The 22,787-nt window shown below is 38.1% G+C and overlaps 1 protein-coding gene across 1 annotated transcript in view; it reads left to right on the top strand.

Annotated features, from left to right (window-relative positions):
- The first annotated feature begins 240 nt into the window (after positions 1-240).
- CTR9 (CTR9 homolog, Paf1/RNA polymerase II complex component) overlaps positions 241-22,787 on the top strand; it is a 31,906-nt gene continuing 9,359 nt past the window's right edge. The window contains exons 1-15 of the mRNA XM_024558762.4: positions 241-534; positions 2,136-2,234; positions 4,234-4,473; positions 4,985-5,102; positions 5,574-5,663; positions 13,495-13,643; positions 14,540-14,647; positions 18,925-19,032; positions 19,148-19,384; positions 19,603-19,692; positions 19,809-19,937; positions 20,042-20,225; positions 21,392-21,480; positions 22,372-22,557; positions 22,648-22,735. Coding sequence (XP_024414530.2) covers positions 490-534; positions 2,136-2,234; positions 4,234-4,473; positions 4,985-5,102; positions 5,574-5,663; positions 13,495-13,643; positions 14,540-14,647; positions 18,925-19,032; positions 19,148-19,384; positions 19,603-19,692; positions 19,809-19,937; positions 20,042-20,225; positions 21,392-21,480; positions 22,372-22,557; positions 22,648-22,735 — 1,960 coding nt within the window. The 5' untranslated portion in view covers positions 241-489. The remainder of the gene's footprint in view (positions 535-2,135; positions 2,235-4,233; positions 4,474-4,984; positions 5,103-5,573; positions 5,664-13,494; positions 13,644-14,539; positions 14,648-18,924; positions 19,033-19,147; positions 19,385-19,602; positions 19,693-19,808; positions 19,938-20,041; positions 20,226-21,391; positions 21,481-22,371; positions 22,558-22,647; positions 22,736-22,787) is intronic.

Raw genomic sequence — 22,787 nt, 5'->3', positions numbered from 1 at the left:
CCCACTCCACAGAGACCAGTCCGGGGCTCCAAGGAGATGATCTATCTAGCATTGGCTGGAGGTCACACGTCAGTCAGTAGCCAGGCCCCTAACCCCACCTCATTCGTTGCCCTGCACACCTCGGGGCGGGGCAGTCCACCTCAGGCGTGTAAAGTCTAGCCTACCGCAGTGAAGGGTTCAGATTCTGAACCCGCTGGCCAGTGGAGGGGTGTGCAGGTTAAAGAAAGCTTCAGAATCTGCTGACCGATAGGCCTTCGTGCAAGACTGCTTCCGGGGCAGGGGGCGGGGCTGCCGGAAGTGGTAGGAGCCATCTGCTGTTCGTTGTTTAAGCGGCTGACGGAAGGAGAAAGCAGACCTCCGGCGGCGCCACGGAGCGATAGTCAGCGCTACGGGACCTCGAACCGCTGCTAACCTCTGGACAAGCCAGAAGCCAGGAGTACCAGCTGCGGAGCGGCGGGGCAAGGCGCCCGCTTGCGCTTTGATCTCATCATGTCGCGGGGCTCCATCGAGATTCCCCTCCGGGACACTGACGAGGTAAGTGTCGCTTTTGGGGGAAGGTTGGGGCGGTGAACTTGCATGATCCCCTCTTTCCGCTTTCTCTGGGCCCCATTTCAGAAGCGAGAGAATGCACTCCCCCAAGAGCCCAGGTCGAAATCACCAGCTGAAGCTATGTTTACCTCCTTCCCCAGCCCCGGCGTCCTCCCAGATTGAAAACCTTGTGTTCCTGCAGCCTAGGGACCACACGAGGAGTTCTTGAAAGTTCCTCTCCAACGTGTTTGTTTGACAGTACACTTGCTCTGTTCCCTATTCACGAGCACAGGGGTGTGAGAGTGCTCAATAAACTGTAAAGCACCTCCCAGTTCACAGAGGTGGGTGCTGATGTCACCGTGATTGCTCTGCCACTCAAACTAAGTACTGTATGGATATCGCCCTTTTCCTTAGAAACTCGATTCTGTCATGGTGCACTGTTTGTCACACAGGCTCCATCAGCGAAAGAGACCTCAAGATATAGCCTGTTCTATGGTCCGATAGAATTAACATCCTTTCCTTTCCTGACGCCTCATTCATGGTGGCCTGTGGCTTGTATGAGTAAAGCTTTCAGCATTAATGTTCTCTTACCGGATATCTCATACTCTTATTTTTGTTCGTTTGGTTGAGATATAATTCACCTACCATAAAGTCCAGTGATTTTTTAGTAATATTCACAAAGTTGTGTAACTATCACCATTATTTAATTCTGAACATCTTTGTACTACTATTTTTGTACACACATTCAGAAGTGTCTGTGACACAAATGCTGCCTTCAAGATTCATGTATACAATGGCATTCAACTTTACATTGCCCCTAGGCATGTCAGACCTCTGACATCAGAGCTCCTGGGAGGCTTATCAGTACTTTGCCCCTATTATATGTTAAACTGGGTTTTTTTTTGTTTTGTTATTTTTGAGTAAGCACAGCGTTTTTAGGTATTTTTATAGTTCTGGTGATTTGAAGACAACTAACAGGACTTGTTTGCTTCTCTATGCATTTTCTTTAATGTTATCATATAATCTACTTATCTGTGCTGCTTAAACTTAGTATGTACAGTTGCTCAGCCCTTCTGAGAGTGAACACAAACCCTACATATATCCATATTGATGTATATTCAAGAAAAGCAGCAAAGAAATGTGAATTTAAAAAGAAAAAAAGGCCCTGACTGGAGGATTGAGTGCTGGCCTGCGGATCAGAAGGTTGCCGGTTGATTCCCAGTCAGGGCACATGCCTGGGTGGCAGGCCAGGTCCCCAGTTGGGGGCATGCGAGAGGCAGCTGATTGATGTTTCTCACTCTTTCTCCCTACTTTCCTCTCTCTCTAAAAATAAATAAATAAAATATTTTTTAAAAGAAAAAAATGCCCTGGCTGGTGTAGCTCAGCGGATTGAGCGCCGGCCTGCAAACCAAAGGTTCGCCAGTTCGATTTCCAGTCCAGGACACATGCCTGGGTTGCAGGCCCATTCCCCAGTAGGGGGCGCATGAGAGGCAACCACACATTGATGTTTCTCCCCTCTTTCTCCTTCCCTTCTCCTCTCTATAAAATAAATAAATAAAATCTTTCAAAAAAATGAAAAAAGTTAAAAGCCTGTATTTTTGTTTTAGGTCATTGAACTTGACTTCGATCAATTACCAGAGGGAGATGAAGTTATCAGTATTTTGAAACAGGAGCACACACAACTGCACATATGGATTGCTTTGGCGGTCAGTATTCATGCAACAAATATTTTTTATATGTTGACTGGGAAAACTATGTGGTTCCTGTTTTCACATACAGTAATAGCCAGTTTAGATGCACGATAATAAGTTAATTGTATTGTGTGTGGAAGTTAATTGTATTACCATTTATGGAACAAAGAGGTCAGTTTCCTAAATGATGTGCTACTCCACTGGTAAATTAGTGTTTGTTGTTGGTAAAGGCAATTCGTTTAAGTTAAATAGTACTCTATATTAAGTATTTGATTATTTGATGATTGACTACTCAGTGAAGACTGGCTTAATGTTTAAGGATAAACTGAGAAAAGACAAGGTGTCAGGATGTAAACATTACTACTTAACATTGTTGCGCATAACAGTAAAATAATTCCCATACAATATTCTAGAAGGTGATTAGGTTTCAGGCTAACTCACAAAAGCCCTGTGGATGAAGTTTATCTCAGGCTTAAGTTAGTTGTCCTGTTTGGTCCCTTCTCCAACATAAATGCTACTGGAAATTCTCAGGAAAAATCACCATAGAGAGCCTAAAATTTTCCTCCACCCTCCAACCTCCCTAGCACCAGCTGTATAATAATGTTTCCTTTTTATGGGATCATTATGCTAAATGATCATCACAGTGTAGTAAACACTGTAATCGTTCCTAAGCACGTGTGCCACAGGTCACTTTTATGTAAAATACATAGGAGGCTCCTAAACTGCCTTAAAGGCCCAGAGGGTGGGTCTGGAAGTGGACTTGTATCCAGTGCTCAAGCCTAACTCTAAGAGTTTCTTAGTTGTGGATTTACAGAGAAGTACTTGCAGTGATAAACAGTGCCTTTCTGACTTGAAGTGCTAAGCTTTCCTAGTCTATACAGGATAAGTCATTAATGCTTGCCACACGTTTTTTAAAAGCAGAAGGTAACTTCAATTTTTTTTTTTAGTACAAATGTTTTCTTTAACAGCAGTTACACAAAAACGTGAGTGTTGGAGGATTAGCATGGCACCTGTGATAAAATAAATTGGTGGAACATTGTGGGCTATAGATTGCTACATTGAAAAGTATGTAGGCTTTGGGGTTAGAGAATCCTTTGTTCAAATTCCAACATGGCTGCTAACTAGGCATGTGACCTTAGACAAATAATCTACCCTCTGAGCCTATTTCCTCATTTAAAATATGAGGGTGTTAGTATTCTCTTTAAGGATGGTTGTATAGATTCAGTATAATGTATATGAAGCTCCTAGCATAGCATATGGCCCATAGTAGGTGGTTAATAAATGATTGATATTCCTTCTATTGTTAACAAATTACACATGCCCAGAGAAGTTGTTCAACAAGCACAAAGTCATAGAACCCAAGTTTTCTGTTTGGAGTTCGTTATATCTCTCATTATTGCTTTCTTTCTTGGGCTCTGATTTAGTTTGCAATCAACTATTGCTAGGTAAGAAGTTGGAAGCATTTGTAATGATTTTAATTTTTTAATAGCTTAATTGGATATAATTAACCTATAATAAACTGCACATACTTTTTGCATACTGTTTGAGAAGTTTTAGCATATGTTAACACTTGTGAAATCTTTATCACAATCAAGGTAATGAATGTATCCATCACCTCTAAAACTTTCCTCCAAACTCTCCCCTGCCCCCAACAGTGCCCAGGTAACCACTGATCTACTTTTTGTTGCTAAAGATTAGTTTGCATTTTATAGAGTTTTATATAAATGGAATCATATAATATGTACTCCTTTTGGCCTGGCTTCTTTCACACAAAATAATTATTTTGAGATTTATTTATGTTGTAGTATGTCTCAACAGTTCCTTCCTTTTTATTGGTGAGCAGTAACCATTGTACAGATAAACCACAGCTTGTTTGCCCATTCACCTATTGATCAATAATGTGTTGTTTCCAGTTTTTGACTATTACAAATAAAGCTACTACAAAGATTTGTGTACAACTTCTTCTACAGGATGTATGCCTTAGTAATTCTCATTCGATTCTTTTATCTCCTAGCTGGAATACTACAAGCAAGGCAAAACAGAAGAGTTTGTAAAGTTGTTGGAAGCAGCACGTATAGATGGCAATTTGGACTACAGAGACCATGAAAAAGACCAGATGACTTGCTTGGATACATTGGCAGCCTACTATGTACAACAGGCTCGGAAGGAAAAGAATAAGGACAATAAGAAAGATCTTATTACCCAGGCAACCCTGTTGTATACAATGGCTGATAAAATTATTATGTACGATCAGGTAAAATAAGTCATATTTCTTTGAATTTATGAAAGGAAAAACTACCACATGAAAGTAAAATGTGTGTGATAGGCAATAGATTCTTTTGAAAGAATTTTTCTTAAAACAGCATGGTTGATACAAATAGCCCAAATAAAGAGGGGCTCCTTGTTAAAATTGGAATTTCTTTGGTCCTTGTACTGTTGAAGTAATTTAGCATATAAAACTTATTCACATGTTTAGTCAGTAATTTCACTATCTCCAGGTGAATTTCAAGCATATTTTAAGGAGTTTGAACTTTTCTTTTTGTTACTGTTCCTGGCACAGAAGCCTTGTTGCACTTTAGGATAATTTCTCAGTTTGTTATTAAGAATTGCTTGTTACTATTTTAAACACTTTACAGTTGGTAGAGGAATTTTGGTGATTCTGTACGTCATTTCTATATGCTTTTCATTTTAGTGTTATACATGCATGTTAAATTACGGTTAGTTCTTGATAAAGTCAAGTCTAAGATGATGCATTACTTTTTCAGAACCATTTGCTGGGAAGAGCCTGCTTCTGCCTTCTTGAAGGTGACAAAATGGATCAGGCTGATGCACAGTTTCATTTTGTACTCAACCAGTCTCCAAATAATATTCCAGCCCTTCTTGGTAAGTCATTTTCAGCAACCATCTTACGGACCTATATTTTTCAGCATATGCCTGAAATATATCTCTTTGTAATAAATAGCTCCTCAAGTAATGGGCTGGGTATCAAAGTAGAAGGGCTTTACCTTATTAAAAATGTAACTATCTGCAATAGATCATTGTTTCTGTTGAAATTACAGAAATAAAGTTAGACCAATTAAGAACAACTTGTTACCCACTTCTAAAGCATCAGTAAACAATGTCTATTTGGACAATCTAAGCTATTTTAATTATTATTAACACTTAATATAAAGACAAAACTTCTATTTATAGGTATAAATTAATATACCCTTATAGAAAACAAGTTTTGATAGAAAATCACTTTCACTGTTCTCAAGTATTTCTTAATGAGATGTATTTGATTTAGGTGAGTATAGAGCATATTAGACTTGTGTTCTTTAACTAGTACATGCTTATGTTTAAAAATTGTTATAGGTAAAGCTTGCATTTCATTCAACAAGAAGGATTACAGAGGAGCTCTTGCTTACTATAAGAAAGCATTGCGTACTAACCCAGGATGTCCAGGTAAGAGAAAAGCCTTAAGTCTAAAATAACATTTTTAGACTTAAAATATTAAGGATTTGGTAATTGCTTTTAAAGTTAGTTGTGACAGGATACTTGTAGGATTGTTGAAATGGCAAAATTGAGACTTTTAAAAACATATTATATTTGATTCAAAAGCTCAATAGTAGATCATTTTATACTCTTTTTGCCCTATACTAATTTTCTTTCTAAAATCTTGTTATTTTAGCAAATTTTATTGAGTACCAAGTGTGTGCCAGGCACTGTTCTAGACCTAGAGAATACAGCAAAGAACCAAAGAGACAAAAGTCCCTGCACTCATGGAATTTATTTTCCAGTGAGGAACATAAAATGAGTAAAATATATACTGTATAAGATATTGGTAAGGGTTAAGGAGGAAAATAAAGCAGAAAAGGAATACGAGAAGCATTGAGGGTGGGTTGCTTAGAAAGGTTAACCAGTGAAATGCGTCATTGAAACAGTAACCAGAGGAGTGATAATAGCTAGAAGAGAGGTCCAAGGATGGAGCCCTAGGGCACTCTGACATTCAGAGGTTATGGAAATGAGGAAGAGTCAGCAAAGGAGCCTGAGAAGGAGCAGCCAGAAATAGAGAAGGAAAAGAGAGTAAGTACAATATCCTTGATATCAAGTATAAAATGTTTCTGGAAACGCAGGTGTCCTCTTAAAGGGACAATGCACAAACTCACTCTCGTAGTCATTCACCCTGAGTGGAGGGATGGTGGCTCAGGGAATGCCGTAGTCACACAGGGAGAGACTGAGTATTGTGGCTTTAGGGTTAGGTTTAGAGGGATAGCCTTCAATGCCCCTATGTTCAGCACTACCACATGGTCCATGGACACCATATTTCCTGGGTTAAGCACTCCCCTCACATAGCATTAGCCTGGTGAACTACACTAGCTTCACCCTGGGGCCCCACTCTGGCCAACTCCTTCATGGCTGAGGGCTCTGTCAGAGGCAGCCAGCCTGTTACTGTGTTGCTGTCTTTCCCGAAAAGCTCTCCAGAAATGCCAGTCAAGCTCATGGGGTGCCAGAGACACACAGGGAGAAACTAAGCTGTGTGACTTGAGGGCAAAGGTCGTCTTTCCACATGGCCAGCAGGCATCACCTTTCCTGTGCAGAGCCCTCCCTTCATGGGCCAGATCTTAATCTGCTTTAGTGTGAGGAACTCTACTAGCTCCACCATGACGACTCCCTGCGAACCCCGCCCCCCACCACAAAGGCCCCAGTCAGATGGCAGCTGGCTTCATTGTACTCTGAGACCTTTGCTGAATGGCCTCAGATGCAGCACTGGTGCCAAGTTTGAAACTTTATTAACCTGGTAAACACCACTTGCCCTTACCTGGTGAAAACTCACCTACTCCCTGAGACTCTTTGAGTGGCTGTGCTAACTGGCAGCTGGATATGGTAGTAGGTCTCAGTTTGCTTTGAGTCTTTTGCTCTCTTGCCCCAGGCCCAGTACAGGTGGCATCCAGCCTTAGTTCACAGCTTGGTTTTTCCTGTACACACCAAGACCCAGCAGAGGCAGCCACCAACTCTGACTCGATTAATAGCTCCTAACAGGTAGCCCAGGGCCAGTTACATGCAGCATCTGACACTGATTTGCACCAAGTCCCTCACAAGAGACCCCAGAAAAAACATGCCAGGGGGCTGGCTTTAGACAATAACAGAGCACCAGCCCATTAGCTACACAAGTGGCACACCCAAAGGGAAATCTTGGCAGACCCCAGACCCTGCTGGGGCAAATTCCACTACATGGGGTAAGCCCCAAAATAGCAGCTATTCACTCTGGCCATGGCCAATCCTCAAAGCCAGCCTGAAGGTCAGTTGCACTCGTAGATGTGCCAACAGTGATCAAGGCTCAACTACAACAGGAGGGCACACATAACTCACAGAAGTTATACTCCTGGGGCATCCAGCTCAGGTGATCAGGGAGAATACCACTGGGCCCCAGAGGATGCTACTTAGGCCTCCTCTGTGAAGACTGAGACATAGCAGACCTACCTGATTCACAGAAACAAACACAAAGAGGCAACCTGAATGGGGAGACAAAAAAAAATATGCCCTAAATGAAAGAACAGGAGAAATGTCCAGAAAAAAGTAAATGAAATGGATGTAAGTGTTCTATCAGATACACAGTTCAAGATAATGGTTATAAGGATGCTCATGGAACTTATGGGAAGAGTAGATGAACTCAACTTCAACAGAGAGATAGTAAGCATAAAAAAGGACACAGAAGCCATAAAAAAGAACCAGTTAGAAATGAAGAATATAATAACAAATGAAGAATACCCTAGAAGGAATCAATAGCAGATTAGATGAAGTGAAACAATAACTTTAAAAAATGAGGATAGTTCAAGGGACCTCTGGGACAACATCAGATACGACAATGTTAGCATCTTTGGAGTACCAGAAGAAGAGAAAGAGAAAGGGTTTGAGAAGCTATTTGAAGAAATTATGACTGAAAACTTCCCTAACCTGATGAAAAAAAAAAGATGCACAAGTCCAGGAAGTGCACATTCTCAAACAAGATGAACCCAAACAGGCCCATGCCAAGACACATTATAACTACAATACTGAAGGTTAAAGACAAAGAGAGAATCTTAAAAGCGGCAAGAGAAAGACAGGTACCTACAAGGGAGCTCCCATAAGACTGTTAGCTGATTTCTCAACAGAAACTTTGCAGGCTAGAAGGGATTGGTGTGAAATGTTCAAAGTGAGGAAAAGCAAGGACCTATAACCAAGACTACTCTGCCCACTAAAAATGACATTTAAAATTAAAGGAGACATAAAGAGCTTCATAGAACAGACAAGAAAAAAGTAAAGTAGTTCTTCACTACCAAGCCAGTATTACAAAAACTGTTAAAGGAACTTTTATTAAGAAGAAGAAGGGGGAAAAGAAACATAAATATGAATATTAAAATGGCAATAACTATGTACCTATCAATAATCACTTTAAATGTAACTGTATTAAATGATCCAATCAAAAGACATAGGGTAACTGAATGGATAAGAAAACAAGACCCTTATATATGCTACCTACAAGAGATCCACTTCAGATTGAAAAACACAGATGAAAGAAAAGGGATGGGAAAAAGATATTTCATGCAAATGGAAACGGAAAAAAAGCTTGGGTAGCAATACTTAGACAAAATAAACTTTATTTTTTTAAAGTTGTCCCTTTTTTTTAAAGATTTTTTTTTTTTTTATTTCTGGAGAGAGGAAGGGAGGGAGAGAGGAGAGAAACATCCACGTGTGAGAGATACATTGATCAGTTGCCTCTCGCATGCCCCCAACTGAGGACGTGGCCTGCAACCTAGGCATGTGCCCCAACCAGGAATCGAACTGGCAACCTTTGGGTTCACAGGCCAGCACTAAATCCACTGAGCCACACCAGCCAGGGCAATGTAACTCTTGTAAACATTTATGCATCCATTATAGGAGCACCTAAATATATAAAACAAATATTTATGGACATGAAGGGAGAGAGCAACAGTGGTACAGTTAGAGTAGGGGACTTTAACACCCTGAAGACAACACTGGATAGATTTTTTAGAGCATTTCATATCCTAAAGCAGCAGAATATGCATTCTTTTCAAGTACACATGGATCGTATTCCAGGATAGACCACATGTTAGGCCACAAAGCAAGTTTCAATAAATTTAAGATCAAAATCATATCTAAGCATCTTTGAACACAGTGTTAGGAAATTAGAAATCAGTTACAAGGAAAAAAAAGAAAAATGCACAAATACATGGAGGCTGAATAACATTACTAAAGAGAGTGGATTAACTGAGGTCAAAGAAGAAATCAAAAGATTCCTTGAGACAAATGAAAACGTAAACAAAACACCCTAAAACCTATGGGACACAGTGAAAGTAGTCCTAAGGAGGAAATTCATAGCAGTCAGGATACCTCAAGAAACAGGAAAAATCTCGACAATCTAACCTTATACCTAGAGGAACTAGAGAGAGAACAATAAACAAAGCCCCAATTGAATAGAAGGAAGGAAATAAAGGTCAGAGTAAAAATAAATAGAGCCTAAAAGACATACAAAATATCAAACCACGGGCTGGTTCTTTGAACAGATAAACTAAATTGATAAGCCTTTAACCAGATCCATCAAGAAAAAAGAGGACACAAATAAAATCAGAAAAGAAAGAGAACTGGCAACTGACACCACAGAAAAATGAAGTAGTATAACATAGTACTATGAACAATTATATGTAAACAAATTGGACAATCTGGAAGGAATGGATAAATTCCTGGAAACATCTAACCTTCCAAGGCTGAATCAAGAAGAAACAAAATCTGCATAGACTGATTATAACTAACAAAACTGATTCAGTAATCAAAAAACTCCCAACAAACAAAAGTCCTGGACTGGATGGGTTCACAGGTACATTTTACCAAACATGCAAAGAAGAACTAACACCTGTCTTTCTCACACTATTCTGGAAAAATCAAGAGGAAGGAAGACTCCTGAGCTCATTTTGTGAGTCCAGCAACATCCTGATTCCAAAACCTGACAAAAACATTACAAAAGAGAAAATGATAGGCCAATATTTCTGATTAACATACATGGAAAAGTCCTCAAATAAGAGTAAACCAGATTCAGCAACACGTTAAAGAGATCACACACCATGATCAAGTGGGATTTATTCCTGGTATGTAAGTTTGGTTCAATATCCAGAAATCAGTGTGATATACCACATAAACAAAATGAAGGATAAAAATGATATGATTGCATCAATAGATGCAGAAAATGAATTTGACAAAATCCAGCACCCATTTATGATAAAAACTCAATAAAGTGGGAATAGAGGGAACATATCTCAACATGATAAAGGCCATATATGATAAACCCACAGCTATCATACTGACCTGGGAAAAACAAAGTGTTTTTCTTAAGATCAGGAAGAAGACAGGGATGTCCACTTTCACCAGTCTTATTCAACACAGTGTTTGAAGTCCTAGCCACAACAATCAGACAAGATGAAGAAGTCCAAAGAATTCTGGATGAAGAAAAGGCATCCATATGGAAAGGAAGAAGTAAAATTGTCATTTGCCAATGACATGATACTATGTGGAAAGAACCCTAAAGATTACACCGAAAAATTGCTAGAACTGATAAATGAATTCAGTAAAGTAGCAGGATACAAAATAAATATTCAGAAATCAGTTGCATTTTTATATACCAATAACGAAGTATTAGAAAAACTAAGAAAACAATCCCATTTATAGTTACATCAAACAACAACAACAACAAAACCGTAACTTTAACCAAGGAGGTAAAAGACCTATGCTTGGCAAATTGTAAGACTTTGAAGAAGATACAAATGAATGGAAGCACTTCCCATGCTCAAGTATAGTAAGAATTGACCTTGTGAAAATGTCCATACTACCCAAAGCAACCTATAGATTCAGTACAATTCCTAACAAAATAACAACGGTGTGTCCTTCACAGGAATAGAACAAATAATCCAAAAATTTAGCCCTGGCTGGATTGCTTGATTGGTTGGAGCATTGTCCCATACACCAAAAGGTTGTGGGTTCAATCCCTGGTTGGGGTGCATAGGAGAAGCCACTGATATTTCTCTTTCACATAGATGTTTCTCTTTCTCTCTCTAAAATCAATAAACATATCCTTGGGTGAGGATTAAAATTAAATATGTATATAGAACCACAAAAGACCCTGAATAGCCACGGTAATCTTGAAGAACAAAGTTGGAGGTGTCATACTACCTGATATCAAAATACAAGACTATAGTAGTCAAAACATGGTACTGTCATGAAAACAAATATATAGGTCAGTGGTACAGAATAAAGAGTCCAGAAGTAAACCCGCTTCTGTATGGACAATTAATATATGACAGAGGAGGCCAGAATATACAATGGGGTAAAGACAGTAAATTCAATAAACGGTATTAGGAAATTTGGACAGACATGCAAAAAATGAAACTGACTGCCTTCTTACACCATTTACAGTGAATGTAACACATGCAAAAAATGAAACTAGACCACCTTCTTATACCATTTACGAGAATAAACTCAACATAGATTAAAACTTAAATGTAAGACTCGAAACCATAAAACTCCTAGAAGAAAATATAGGCAGTAAACTCTGACATTTCTCTTAGCAATATTTTTTCTGATATGTTTCCTCAGGCAAGGGAAACAAAAGAAAAAAAATAAACAAATGGGACTTACAATGGAATATTGGCCACAAAAATGGATGAAATCTTACCATTTGCAACAGCATGGATGGACCTACAAGTCTATTATGCTAAGTGAAATAAGTCGGACAGAAAGGCAAATACCATGTGGTTTCAGTTATATGTGGACTCGAGATCAAAATAAATGAACAAACAAAACAGAAACAAACTCATAGATACAGAAAACAAAACTGATGGTTGCTAGAGGGGAGGGGGACAGGGGCACTAGGTGAAGAGGGTGAAGGGATTAAGAAGTACAAATTGGCAGTTGATATGAGTGACAGAGATGTAAAGCACAGCCTAGGGAGTATAGTCCATAACGATGCAATAAGTATGTATGGTGCCAGGTGGGTAGTAGACTTATCAGGGTGATCATTTGGTAAGTTATGTAAATGTCTACCACTGTTCTGTACACCTGAAACTAATATAATATTTAATGTTAGCTTAATTGAAAAGTAAACATTTTTGAAATTTTTTTAAAGATTTTATTTATTTTTAGAGAGAGGGAAAAGGAGGGAGAAAGAGAGTGGGAGAATCATCAGCATGCAAGAGAAACATCGACTGGTTGCCTCTCACACACCCGCAACCGGAGACTTGGTCTGTAACCCAGGCATATGCCCTGACTGGGAATTGAACCAGCAACTGTTCGGTTTGCCCACTGAGCCATGGTGGTCAGGATAAAAAATAGAAAGATTTTTAAAATGTTTTTGGAAGAAGAGGGTGTCAGGCTGTGACAGATTTTGATGTTAAGCAAAGTAAAATAGGGATTGAGAATTGACTGTTGGATTTTGCAGCATACAAATTATTAGTGACCTTGATAAGAGCAGTTTTACTGGAATGATGGGGGTGAGACCTCAGAGTGGATTCAAGAAAAAAATGGAAGGAAAGGAATTAGAGGTAACAAGTGTAGACAGATCTTGAGTTTTGCTATTAAGGGAAGAATAGGAAAGGGGAGGGTTGACAACTGCAAAGGGAAATGGAATCAAGAAAGGATTTTTTCTTAAGATGGGTAGATGTTTGTCAGGATGATCTAATAGAGAAGGGAAATTTGATGATGAAGGAAAAATAGGGGAGGGTTGCTGGAGCAGTGTCCTTAGATAGATGAGAAGGGGTAGGATCTACTGACCAGAGGAGAGGTTCCATAGGTAGGCACATGTTGTGTTTTGGTGTGGCCTTGAAATTGGGTAGTGTGTATAAGTATAGCTGTGAAGGGAATGACAGTATGTGCATGTAGTTCGTCACACTATTTAAGGTCTTAAGAAAGTTTTTTGTTCTCTATTTTAAAACTGCTCTTCAAAAATTAGGATATTGAAGGTCCAGTGTAGTCAGGAGTGTTGGAAGACAAGAAAAGTACCTGTGTTATAGGTGTTTTGTTCTGTGGTGTTAGGGGTGTATCCATGATGAAGGGTCAGGTTTGGGGAGACAATGAGAGTAGTAACCTTCAGTGAAACCAAGTTTATGATATACTACAAGATTCATAATGTAGTTATTCTGAAGTTAATTTTGGGATTTTTGCAACTCATAAATGGAGGATGTTTAAGCATAGCATTTAAAAAAAATTTTAATCCTAAAAATGCTCTAGTTTGATTTTATTTTTTTAGCGGAAGTTCGTTTAGGAATGGGCCATTGCTTTGTGAAACTTAACAAACTGGAGAAAGCTCGTCTCGCGTTCAGCAGAGCACTGGAACTCAACTCCAAATGTGTGGGAGCATTGGTTGGACTGGCTGTTCTAGAGCTCAACAATAAAGAGGTATGTGAGTGAAATAATCCTGGCTGATTTGTCAGGCTCACGGTCCCTTATCTAAAACTCTTGAGGCCAGAGTGTTTTAGAAATCAAGACTTCAGGTTATAGAAATGTAATGTGGTGCCTGTACTACATAATGTAGAACACTAAGTTATTAGGACATAAGCCCAGTGCAGATTTATATTTCTGTGGCAAAATGAGTGACAGTTCACACTAATAGGAAACTTTACCCACAATTCAGGTAAAGTTTGCCACCAAGTGAGCTTGTGCCAAGATAACAAAAAAAACTATTTATTAGAGAGTTTTGGATTTTCAGAATCTCAGATAGGGGATTGTAGAATGTGTATCAGTTTGGGATGCTTTCAGTTGCAAGTAACGAACAAAAAGCATACACTATAGCGACTTAGTATACTGCACCAGCTAGACTTGGATTTGGCACCCCAGTGTCATCAAACCCAGAGTTTTATTTTTCTCTCCTCCCTTAATAACATGGTCTTCCCCCCTCATGTCTCATAGTTGCAAGATAGCTGCCACATCTCCAGGCATTTCATATATCAGCCTTATACGGAGGAAGAAAAGGGAGAGAATAAAGGGCTTCCGATTAGAGAAGTTCTATCCTGTATTGAGACTGAAGCTCTCCACCATGCTTCCCCTGTGTGTGATTGCCTAGACAGGGTTTCCAGTGGCAGTGCTTCTGCAGTTAATTTTAAGAAAACTAAATTCTCAGAATTTAACTCACTATTTGAAATGTTTTATCCCTGGTGAAGGTCAACTAAAACAAGAGCTATATTTTGGTACTGAACTTAGATTTGTATAATCTTATTTCTTCAGACTATCAAGAAAACAGGAAAAGTCTAATTAAGTAATATTTTCACTCAACCCTGTCATTGTTTTTCTTTTAGGCTGATTCCATCAAAAATGGTGTCCAGCTTCTTTCCAGAGCCTATACTATTGATCCTAGCAACCCTATGGTATTGAACCACTTGGCAAATCACTTTTTCTTCAAAAAGGTAGGAGAAGTCATTTCTTAAGTTCTTTACATTTAAAAAAATTTTTTTTCAACTTAGAGACACAGACAACAGTATGGTTGTTACCAGAGGGAAAGGGGGTGGGGGGAGAGTGAAGGGTAAAAGGGTCAAACATATGGCAACAGGAGGGGATTTGATGTTGGCTGATAAACATGCAATGTAATATACAGACATTATAGAATTACTCACTTGAAACCTGTATAATTTTATTAACCAATGTCACCCCAATACATTTAATTTTAAAAAAAGAATTTAATTTTCGGTTGACATTCAATATTGTATTAGTTTCAGGTGTACAGCATAGTGGTTAGACATTTCTATAACTTACAAAGTGATTCCCCCATAAGTCTTGTACCCACCTGACATCACACAAAGTTATTACGACATCTTTGATTATATTCCATATGCTGTACTTTACGTCTCCATGACTATTTTGCAACTACAATTTGTACTTCTTAATCCCATCACCTTTTTCACCCAACTCCCCAGGGCCCCACCCATCTGACAGCCATTAGCTTGTTTTCTGTACCTATGAGTTTATTTCTGTTTTGTTTGTTCATTTGTTTTTTAGATTATACATATAAGTGAAATCTAAACGATATTTGGGTTTTTTTCTGTCTGACTTTTTTCACTTAGCATAATACCCTCTAGGTTCATCCATGTTGTCACAAATGGTGTGGTTTTATTTTTTAGGGCCAAGTAATATTCCATTGTATATATGTACCACATCTTCTTTATCCAATTGTCCGTTGGTAGACACTTAAGTTGCTTCCATATCTTGGCTATTGTAAATAATGCTCTAATGAACATAGTGGTGCATATATCTTTTTGCATTAGTGTTTTGGATTTCTTCAGATAAATATTCAGAAGTGGGATTGCTGGGTCATATGTAATTCTATTTTAATTTTTTGAGGAATCTCCATACTGTTTTCCATAGTAGTTCCTTCAAATTAGAATTTGTATCTGAGAGTGGGTACATTGTTCATTTACTTACTGATTTAACATTTATTGACTGTTTATAGGGTACCCAACTCTGATAGGGATGTAGAGGTCAGTAAGACATGGTTTCTGTACTCAAGGAGTTTAGTTTTGTAGAAAACTGACATGTGAAGTAATATAAATGTAAAACTAAAGGTCTTTACCCTACTGTGTGGTGGACAACTGAAAGAAATGATCACCTGGCTAAAAGAGGGTTTTCACTAAGAAGGAAAATCTCTCACACTAGGTTTTTAGGAGGAAGGAGGTCACTAGGAAGCTGAAAGAGGAAAGGCACAGATCTGTGAAGTAGTCCTAGTAGGTCAGTTCGTAACCGCATAAGCGTATAGCTGCTCAGGACAGGTGATGCACGGGACCCAGAGTGGGGCACTTGTGTGATACAAGGAGCTCGTACCTACCTATGTAGACAAGAGAGGGTCATTGAAATTTTTGCATATTGGTTATGATACAACTTTTAAAGTTACCACTAAGACTATAGAAACAGTAGTATTTTAGGTTTCTTAGGTACTAAAGCCAAGATTTCATTGGCAAAGTTATACCATAAGCATGAAAGTTTAATCTGCCATATGGAAACCAGGTACTAAAGTATACTAAGAACTTTAAACTAGTTACATAGCAATTTAGGTAAAAGTTTGCAAAACTGTATCAATCCTCATTAATAAATACTGTGTTACTGTTATTGTTGCAATTAATATGCATTCAATGCTCACTAAATGCCAAACATGGTTAAAAGTGCATTTCCTTAATTTTTATCATATTCACAACAATTCTATGAAGTGTAAGGTAGCATTATCCCCATTTTATAGGTGAATAATTGACATAGTTAATAACCTAAGGTCACAGAGCTATTAACCATGATGCTTTACTTCCTCTAGCTGTGGAAGCATACTCCACTTTCATAATGAATTATTAATTAAGCTTTATGCCATCATCGTAATGGTACTAAAAGGCAACTATTTAGGGAGAAGATGGAAATGTATCTTATAAACAAATGAAATATACTGTTTAATATAAAACAATTACTCATGTTAGTTTGGGTTTTACTAGGAAAAAACAAAGGATAGATTCTAAATATCTGAGTGCATATCTAATAATCAGTGCTCTCAGCTGTTAGGACAGCTTCCTTGAACCAAAAGACAATTATTCAGTTTTTCATATTCATTGCTAGTCACCCTCCACTGCTAAAGATAAAGAATTGCTTGTATTTGACCCTGGCCTGGTGGCCCAGTTGGTTGGAACATCTGTACACCAAAAGGTTGTGGGTTCGATCCCCAGTCAGGGCACATACAGGAGGCAACCCTCCCTCTCCCTTTCCCTTTCTCTTAAAAAAAAATCAATTAAAATATATCCTCAGGTGAGGACTTAAAAACCAATTGCTTGTATTTAACACAGTTGGTATATACATAACCTCATAGATTTCCTAAGTAAAATAGGTAAATCAAGCCAGTCTAAGTGTTACCAGATCCTTGATCTGTGATCAGCACTGTGCAAGGGGATGTGAGGTCATCTTGCATTGAATGTATTTCTTTAAGGTTTACAGAGCATATTAATGTATGTTTTTCTCAGTTTGTCATTTTAGCAGCCCTAGGAGATAGGCAGGCTATTTCTATTTTACTTTCTATAGATAGAAAATAGAGGCTCTGCAAAGTAAAATAGTATCACTTGCCAAAATTCACTCAGCTTAGTAAAGTTGAGATGTCATCTTTTACTTCTCTGCCCATCATACTACATTGCCTCCCATACAGAAGAATAATTTAGCTGGGAAGAAAAGATATTATTAACTAACATCCCAGGCATGTCAATAATTGAATGGTAAAGTGGGTTTAGAGATGAGAGCTACTGGACTCCTGAAGCAATTAACACAGACTTCCAGAAAGAGCTGAGACTTGAGCTTGATCTTTTGATTGGAAAGAGAAACAGCCAGATTACGAAGTGGATTATGGGCAAAAATTGGGGGTGGGGGGGACTAAGAAAGTGAGAAGTATCAGTTGTGCAGAAAAAGATTATGAATGAGGATTTAAAATAGAATCTGATCTTTAATAGTTCAAATAGAACTATTTTATTCTCTAAAAGTATATCATGAGTCATGGAATAATAAAAATAGGAAAATTATAGTAGATTCCATAGCAAGACAAACCCAACATTTAGCCCATACCCTCGTTTCAGTTGAACTAAATTTATTCAGTTGTATAAATTTAGCTAAAAGACTATATAACGTAATTAAAGTGTGGCGTTTGAATCACTTGGTTCAAATTCAGGCATCACCATTATATAGTTATGTGGCTTTGGAGGAATAAATTAACTTCCTTAAACTTTAATTTTCTCATTTGTAAAACAGTAATAATACTTTGTAGCATTTGAGGGATGGTAGTTAGAATTAAATGTAATATGCACATTAAATACTTATCTAATGGGAAGCACTTAGTTATTGTTAAAGACTGCAATCACATTATTATTCCCAGAGTTTAAAAAAGGTCAGAACCTGGCCTGGTCAAAACACGGCCATTATTAGCAAACAAAAGCTGTACTTAGACCAGACTTCTAGTTGAATGAATAAAATACATTTCTATTAAAATCAGACGGTTGTTTTCCTACCCCTAAGTAGAAACTCTGACTCTGGGACTCTGAGGAGATTAGTTGGATAATCCAATGAAAGTCAGGTCTGTGGGGAAGGTCATGACTGGTGCATTCAGATAGAGCTAAATTCAAATCCCACTCGTGCACTGGCTATTCTCATGTGATACAACATTTCCTTGGAGTCAGAAACACCTGAATTCAGATTCTAACTTTTCCACTTGAGACAACACACTATCTCTTTAAGCCTCCCCTTCCCCATCAATAAAAGGGTAATAATGATACTCTTTGCAGGGTTTTGAATATACTTGGAACTAATGTAAGTATCATACCCAGTGTAGGCTTGGCATTTAGTAGTTCTCAATAATTTCTAACTGCTCCCATTACTGTTAATAAGGGATTGAACCCCTGTTAGGTCTCCTTATCACAAAAATAGGGCTGATCACTGCAAAGCATTGTTGTAGGGATTTAACAAAGTAATAGATATAATGGGCAAATGTTAAATACTGCGTAAATGTTAGTTCCTATCTGCCCCAAATTTATCAGCAAGGGAAATGAGAAAAATGATTAGTAATTCTGCATACAGAGCTGTTACTGTTAATTCGTTAACATTTTAAAAGAAGCCTTGGAGTTGAGACTGTTAGAGTTGTCTGAATCCACTCAACTGAGTTCCGATCTTCGTTGTTCAGGACTATAGTAAAGTCCAGCACCTGGCCCTGCACGCGTTCCACAACACAGAAGTGGAGGCCATGCAGGCCGAAAGTTGCTACCAGCTGGCTCGGTCATTCCATGTTCAGGTAAGACCATTGTCAGCCTTCTCTAAATGTCTAATCCTTTTCGTCTTAATAGTTTCTCAAGTCTTTGAACAACTTTGTATGTATTGTTGGTCTTGTTTGATTTCCATTTTTTTAGGAAGATTATGACCAAGCTTTCCAATACTACTATCAAGCCACACAGTTTGCCTCATCCTCTTTTGTGCTGCCATTTTTTGGTTTGGGACAGATGTACATTTACCGAGGTGACAAAGAAAATGCATCTCAGTGCTTCGAGAAAGTTTTAAAAGCTTATCCTAATAATTATGAAACTATGAAAATTCTTGGCTCTCTGTATGCTGCCTCAGAAGATCAAGAAAAACGAGATATTGCCAAGGTACTTTTTAAAAAATCTCTGTTATTTATTCCTACCAAGACTCTCATTCCTTATTTCTTGTTATCGCTAGTGGAGATATGATGAAAGCGGTTTTGTCAGCCCAGCTAGCTTCAGTTGAAATGACAGTTGATTTATTAAACACGGTAGAGTAGCCACCACCTTCTACTCTGACAGCTTGTGGTTGGAATGCTTTAGCTTAATGATCTCTTTTTCCCCAGGGCCATTTGAAGAAGGTCACAGAACAGTATCCTGATGATGTTGAAGCTTGGATTGAATTGGCACAAATCTTAGAACAGACTGATATACAGGTATTTCAGCAGTGTTTTGCGTCTCCTACCTAATAATACGTTTTTTGTAAGCCTGGTGCCCTGTGAGTCTCTCTCACTTTCACTTATACCTTATTCTGTCCACCTTGAAACTGCAGGGTGCCCTTTCAGCCTATGGAACAGCAACACGGATCCTTCAGGAAAAAGTACAGGCTGATGTCCCCCCAGAGATTCTGAATAATGTGGGTGCCCTCCATTTTAGACTTGGGAATCTAGGGGAGGCAAAGGTAGGAAAATATAAATTCCCGTCTTTTATGCTATTAAGTGGAATGCGCACGTTTTTAGATGTATCAACTAAGTCCTTTAACAAAATAATTTTCTTTTCTTATAGAAATATTTTTTGGCATCATTGGATCGTGCAAAGGCAGAAGCTGAGCATGATGAACATTATTATAATGCCATTTCTGTTACAACATCATACAATTTAGCCAGGCTGTATGAGGCCATGTGTGAATTCCATGAAGCAGAAAAACTTTATAAAAACATCTTACGAGAACACCCTAACTATGTTGACTGTAAGAATTTAAAACTTTTTTAATATATTAAAATTCCCACAACAGCAACAAAAATTTAGCCTAAAAAAAAAATCTTTGTTAGAACCAATAGTAAAAAGTTTTGAAGGTTATCATGTCCCCTTTTCTTCAAGGCAAATTTGTGGCCAAAAAAAAAAAAAAAAAAAAAAAAAAATGCAGCTTTACTTAAATTTATGCTAGAAACTAAAACAACTAAAAGTTAATCAGACCATACTTCATAGACGAAGCTACCTGAAGTGGGTCGGCTACCTTTATTAGACGTTTAACAACTCCTTGGTGATGGATTTACCTTCATGATGGTCCTGCTTTCATATCATATACATATCTTTGCAATATTTATAATAGTGACAAAGAGCAGTGTTTTTTTCTTGAAATAATCATTACTAAAAACGTTCCACCATGAATTTTTACAACCTAAACATTGTACAGTTTGGAAAGTTTTCAATTAAAAATTGTTTACTTACTGTACTTCCCTTAAAAGAATCTTAAACTATGGTATTTTGACTCGGGTCAAATACGGAGCTATAAACTTGGCCCCTGACATGATGTAATAGATGCAGTAGTAAATAGGAGTTTAGTCGAATGCCAGACTGAACTTGAATTGATTTGATAGGCAGTAGTAAGCCATGGTTGGTTTCTTGAGGAGTGACATTTTCTGGAGAAAATAACTTAACATTTGCTTGGCACTTTTTTATTATTATTTGTGTGAAAAAGCCATAGTTAGAGCCCAGGTTTTCTAACAAGTAATCTTTAGTAGTCCAAGTATTTTGCTGTATGGCAAGCAGATTTTTAAGAAAAAGTAACTGGACAGTGCTATGCATCAGAGAGAAATTGGAAACAGAATAGCCCTAAGCTTGTAAAATAATGTAGCTTGAGATGAGGCCAGGGAAGAGGTGCTAGCATTGGGATGGAGTGGAAGGCATGCATCTGAGATTTCAGACAGTGAGACTTGATGGTGACTGAGTTCCCTTAACTTGTTAGATTATTAATTATTTATAGTGATGCTTAATATTTTTTTACCTGTGGGACTTTTCTCTGTTCATTGTATGAATGTATTAACAAAATAACAATTGTGTCAAAAGTATGACTAAAGTTATGACCTTTGTAGCTAATACTGTAAACAAAAACTGTTAAATGTGTGTTTTCAGGCTATCTGCGCCTAGGAGCCATGGCTAGAGACAAAGGAAACTTTTATGAGGCTTCAGATTGGTTTAAGGAAGCTCTTCAGATCAACCAGGTTGGTAATATTAACTCTTAGGTTTGAAAAACAAATACCATATGATCTCACTTATAAGAGGAATCTAATGAACAAAGTAAACTAATGAGCAGAATAGAACCAGAGGCTTGGGAACATGGAACAAACTGACAGCTGGAAAGAGGGGGAGATAATGGTGAAAAGAAGGGGAAGGGATGAGTCAAAGAACATATATGAAGGACCCATGGACATGGACAGTGGTGTGGGGACTGACTGGGGGGGCGGGGTGCTGGATGGAGGGAGGCAAAGGGAGAAAAATTGGGACAACTGTAATAGCCTAAACAAGAAAATGTTTTTAAAAAGAAAAATAATTATTTCATCTTTTACCCCCTGTAAATCAGTTTTTCCTTTTAATGGCTATCCTATTTCTAATATCTTGGCATCTACCTTTTTTTTTCATTTACTTGTTAAAGATATTAAAGAATACAGAATTCAAACTTTTTGATTATTACAGTAGGAAAGAGGTTTCAATAGGGGCATTGACTGGGTGGGTGGGGGTGAGGCAGGGGAGAGCAATGGGGGAAAAGGCGGGACAACTGTAACTGAAGAAAAATAAATGAAAGAAGTAGGGTTCACACCATAGCTTAGTACATATAAACAACTGAAATGAAAGTTTTGCAGATCATTGTGTGCTCCTGCCGTATGAATGATTCTGATATTTTTATTGTATCCCACTGTATTGCATTACTTTTGCTGATAATTACACACGAAATTAATTTTACAAGTCACTAATCCATCTCAACTCTCAGTCTGAAAAACACTTGTAAGTAAATGTAGCTTGTAAACCTCTTCAGTAATCAGCTATTGTGGAAAGACGATTGGTCTCTGATTCCAAACTATGAATTTTGCTGCTGCTTGTATGTGTGTTTCCAGGACCATCCAGACGCTTGGTCTTTGATTGGCAATCTTCATTTGGCAAAGCAAGAATGGGGTCCCGGCCAGAAGAAATTTGAGAGGATATTGAAGCAACCGTCCACACAGAGTGACACTTACTCTATGTTGGCCCTTGGCAATGTCTGGCTCCAAACTTTGCATCAGCCCACTCGAGATCGAGAAAAGGTCATTTCTTTTTGTCTCTTTAACACAAAACTGATACTTGTTTTATTCTTGTTTGACTTTTTTAAAATAATGCTTGGGGTTTTTTAACAGGAAAAGCGTCATCAAGATCGTGCTCTGGCTATCTACAAGCAAGTACTCAGAAATGATGCAAAGAACCTGTATGCTGCTAATGGAATAGGTGATTACAGGCTTTGGGTGTCCGTAATTTGTGAAACGCTTTTGGAGGAATG

Source organism: Desmodus rotundus, chromosome 5 (assembly GCF_022682495.2).
Source record: "Desmodus rotundus isolate HL8 chromosome 5, HLdesRot8A.1, whole genome shotgun sequence".
In the NCBI taxonomy this organism is placed as follows: Eukaryota; Metazoa; Chordata; class Mammalia; order Chiroptera; family Phyllostomidae; genus Desmodus; species Desmodus rotundus.
This window is presented reverse-complemented; position numbering and strand designations above follow the sequence as displayed.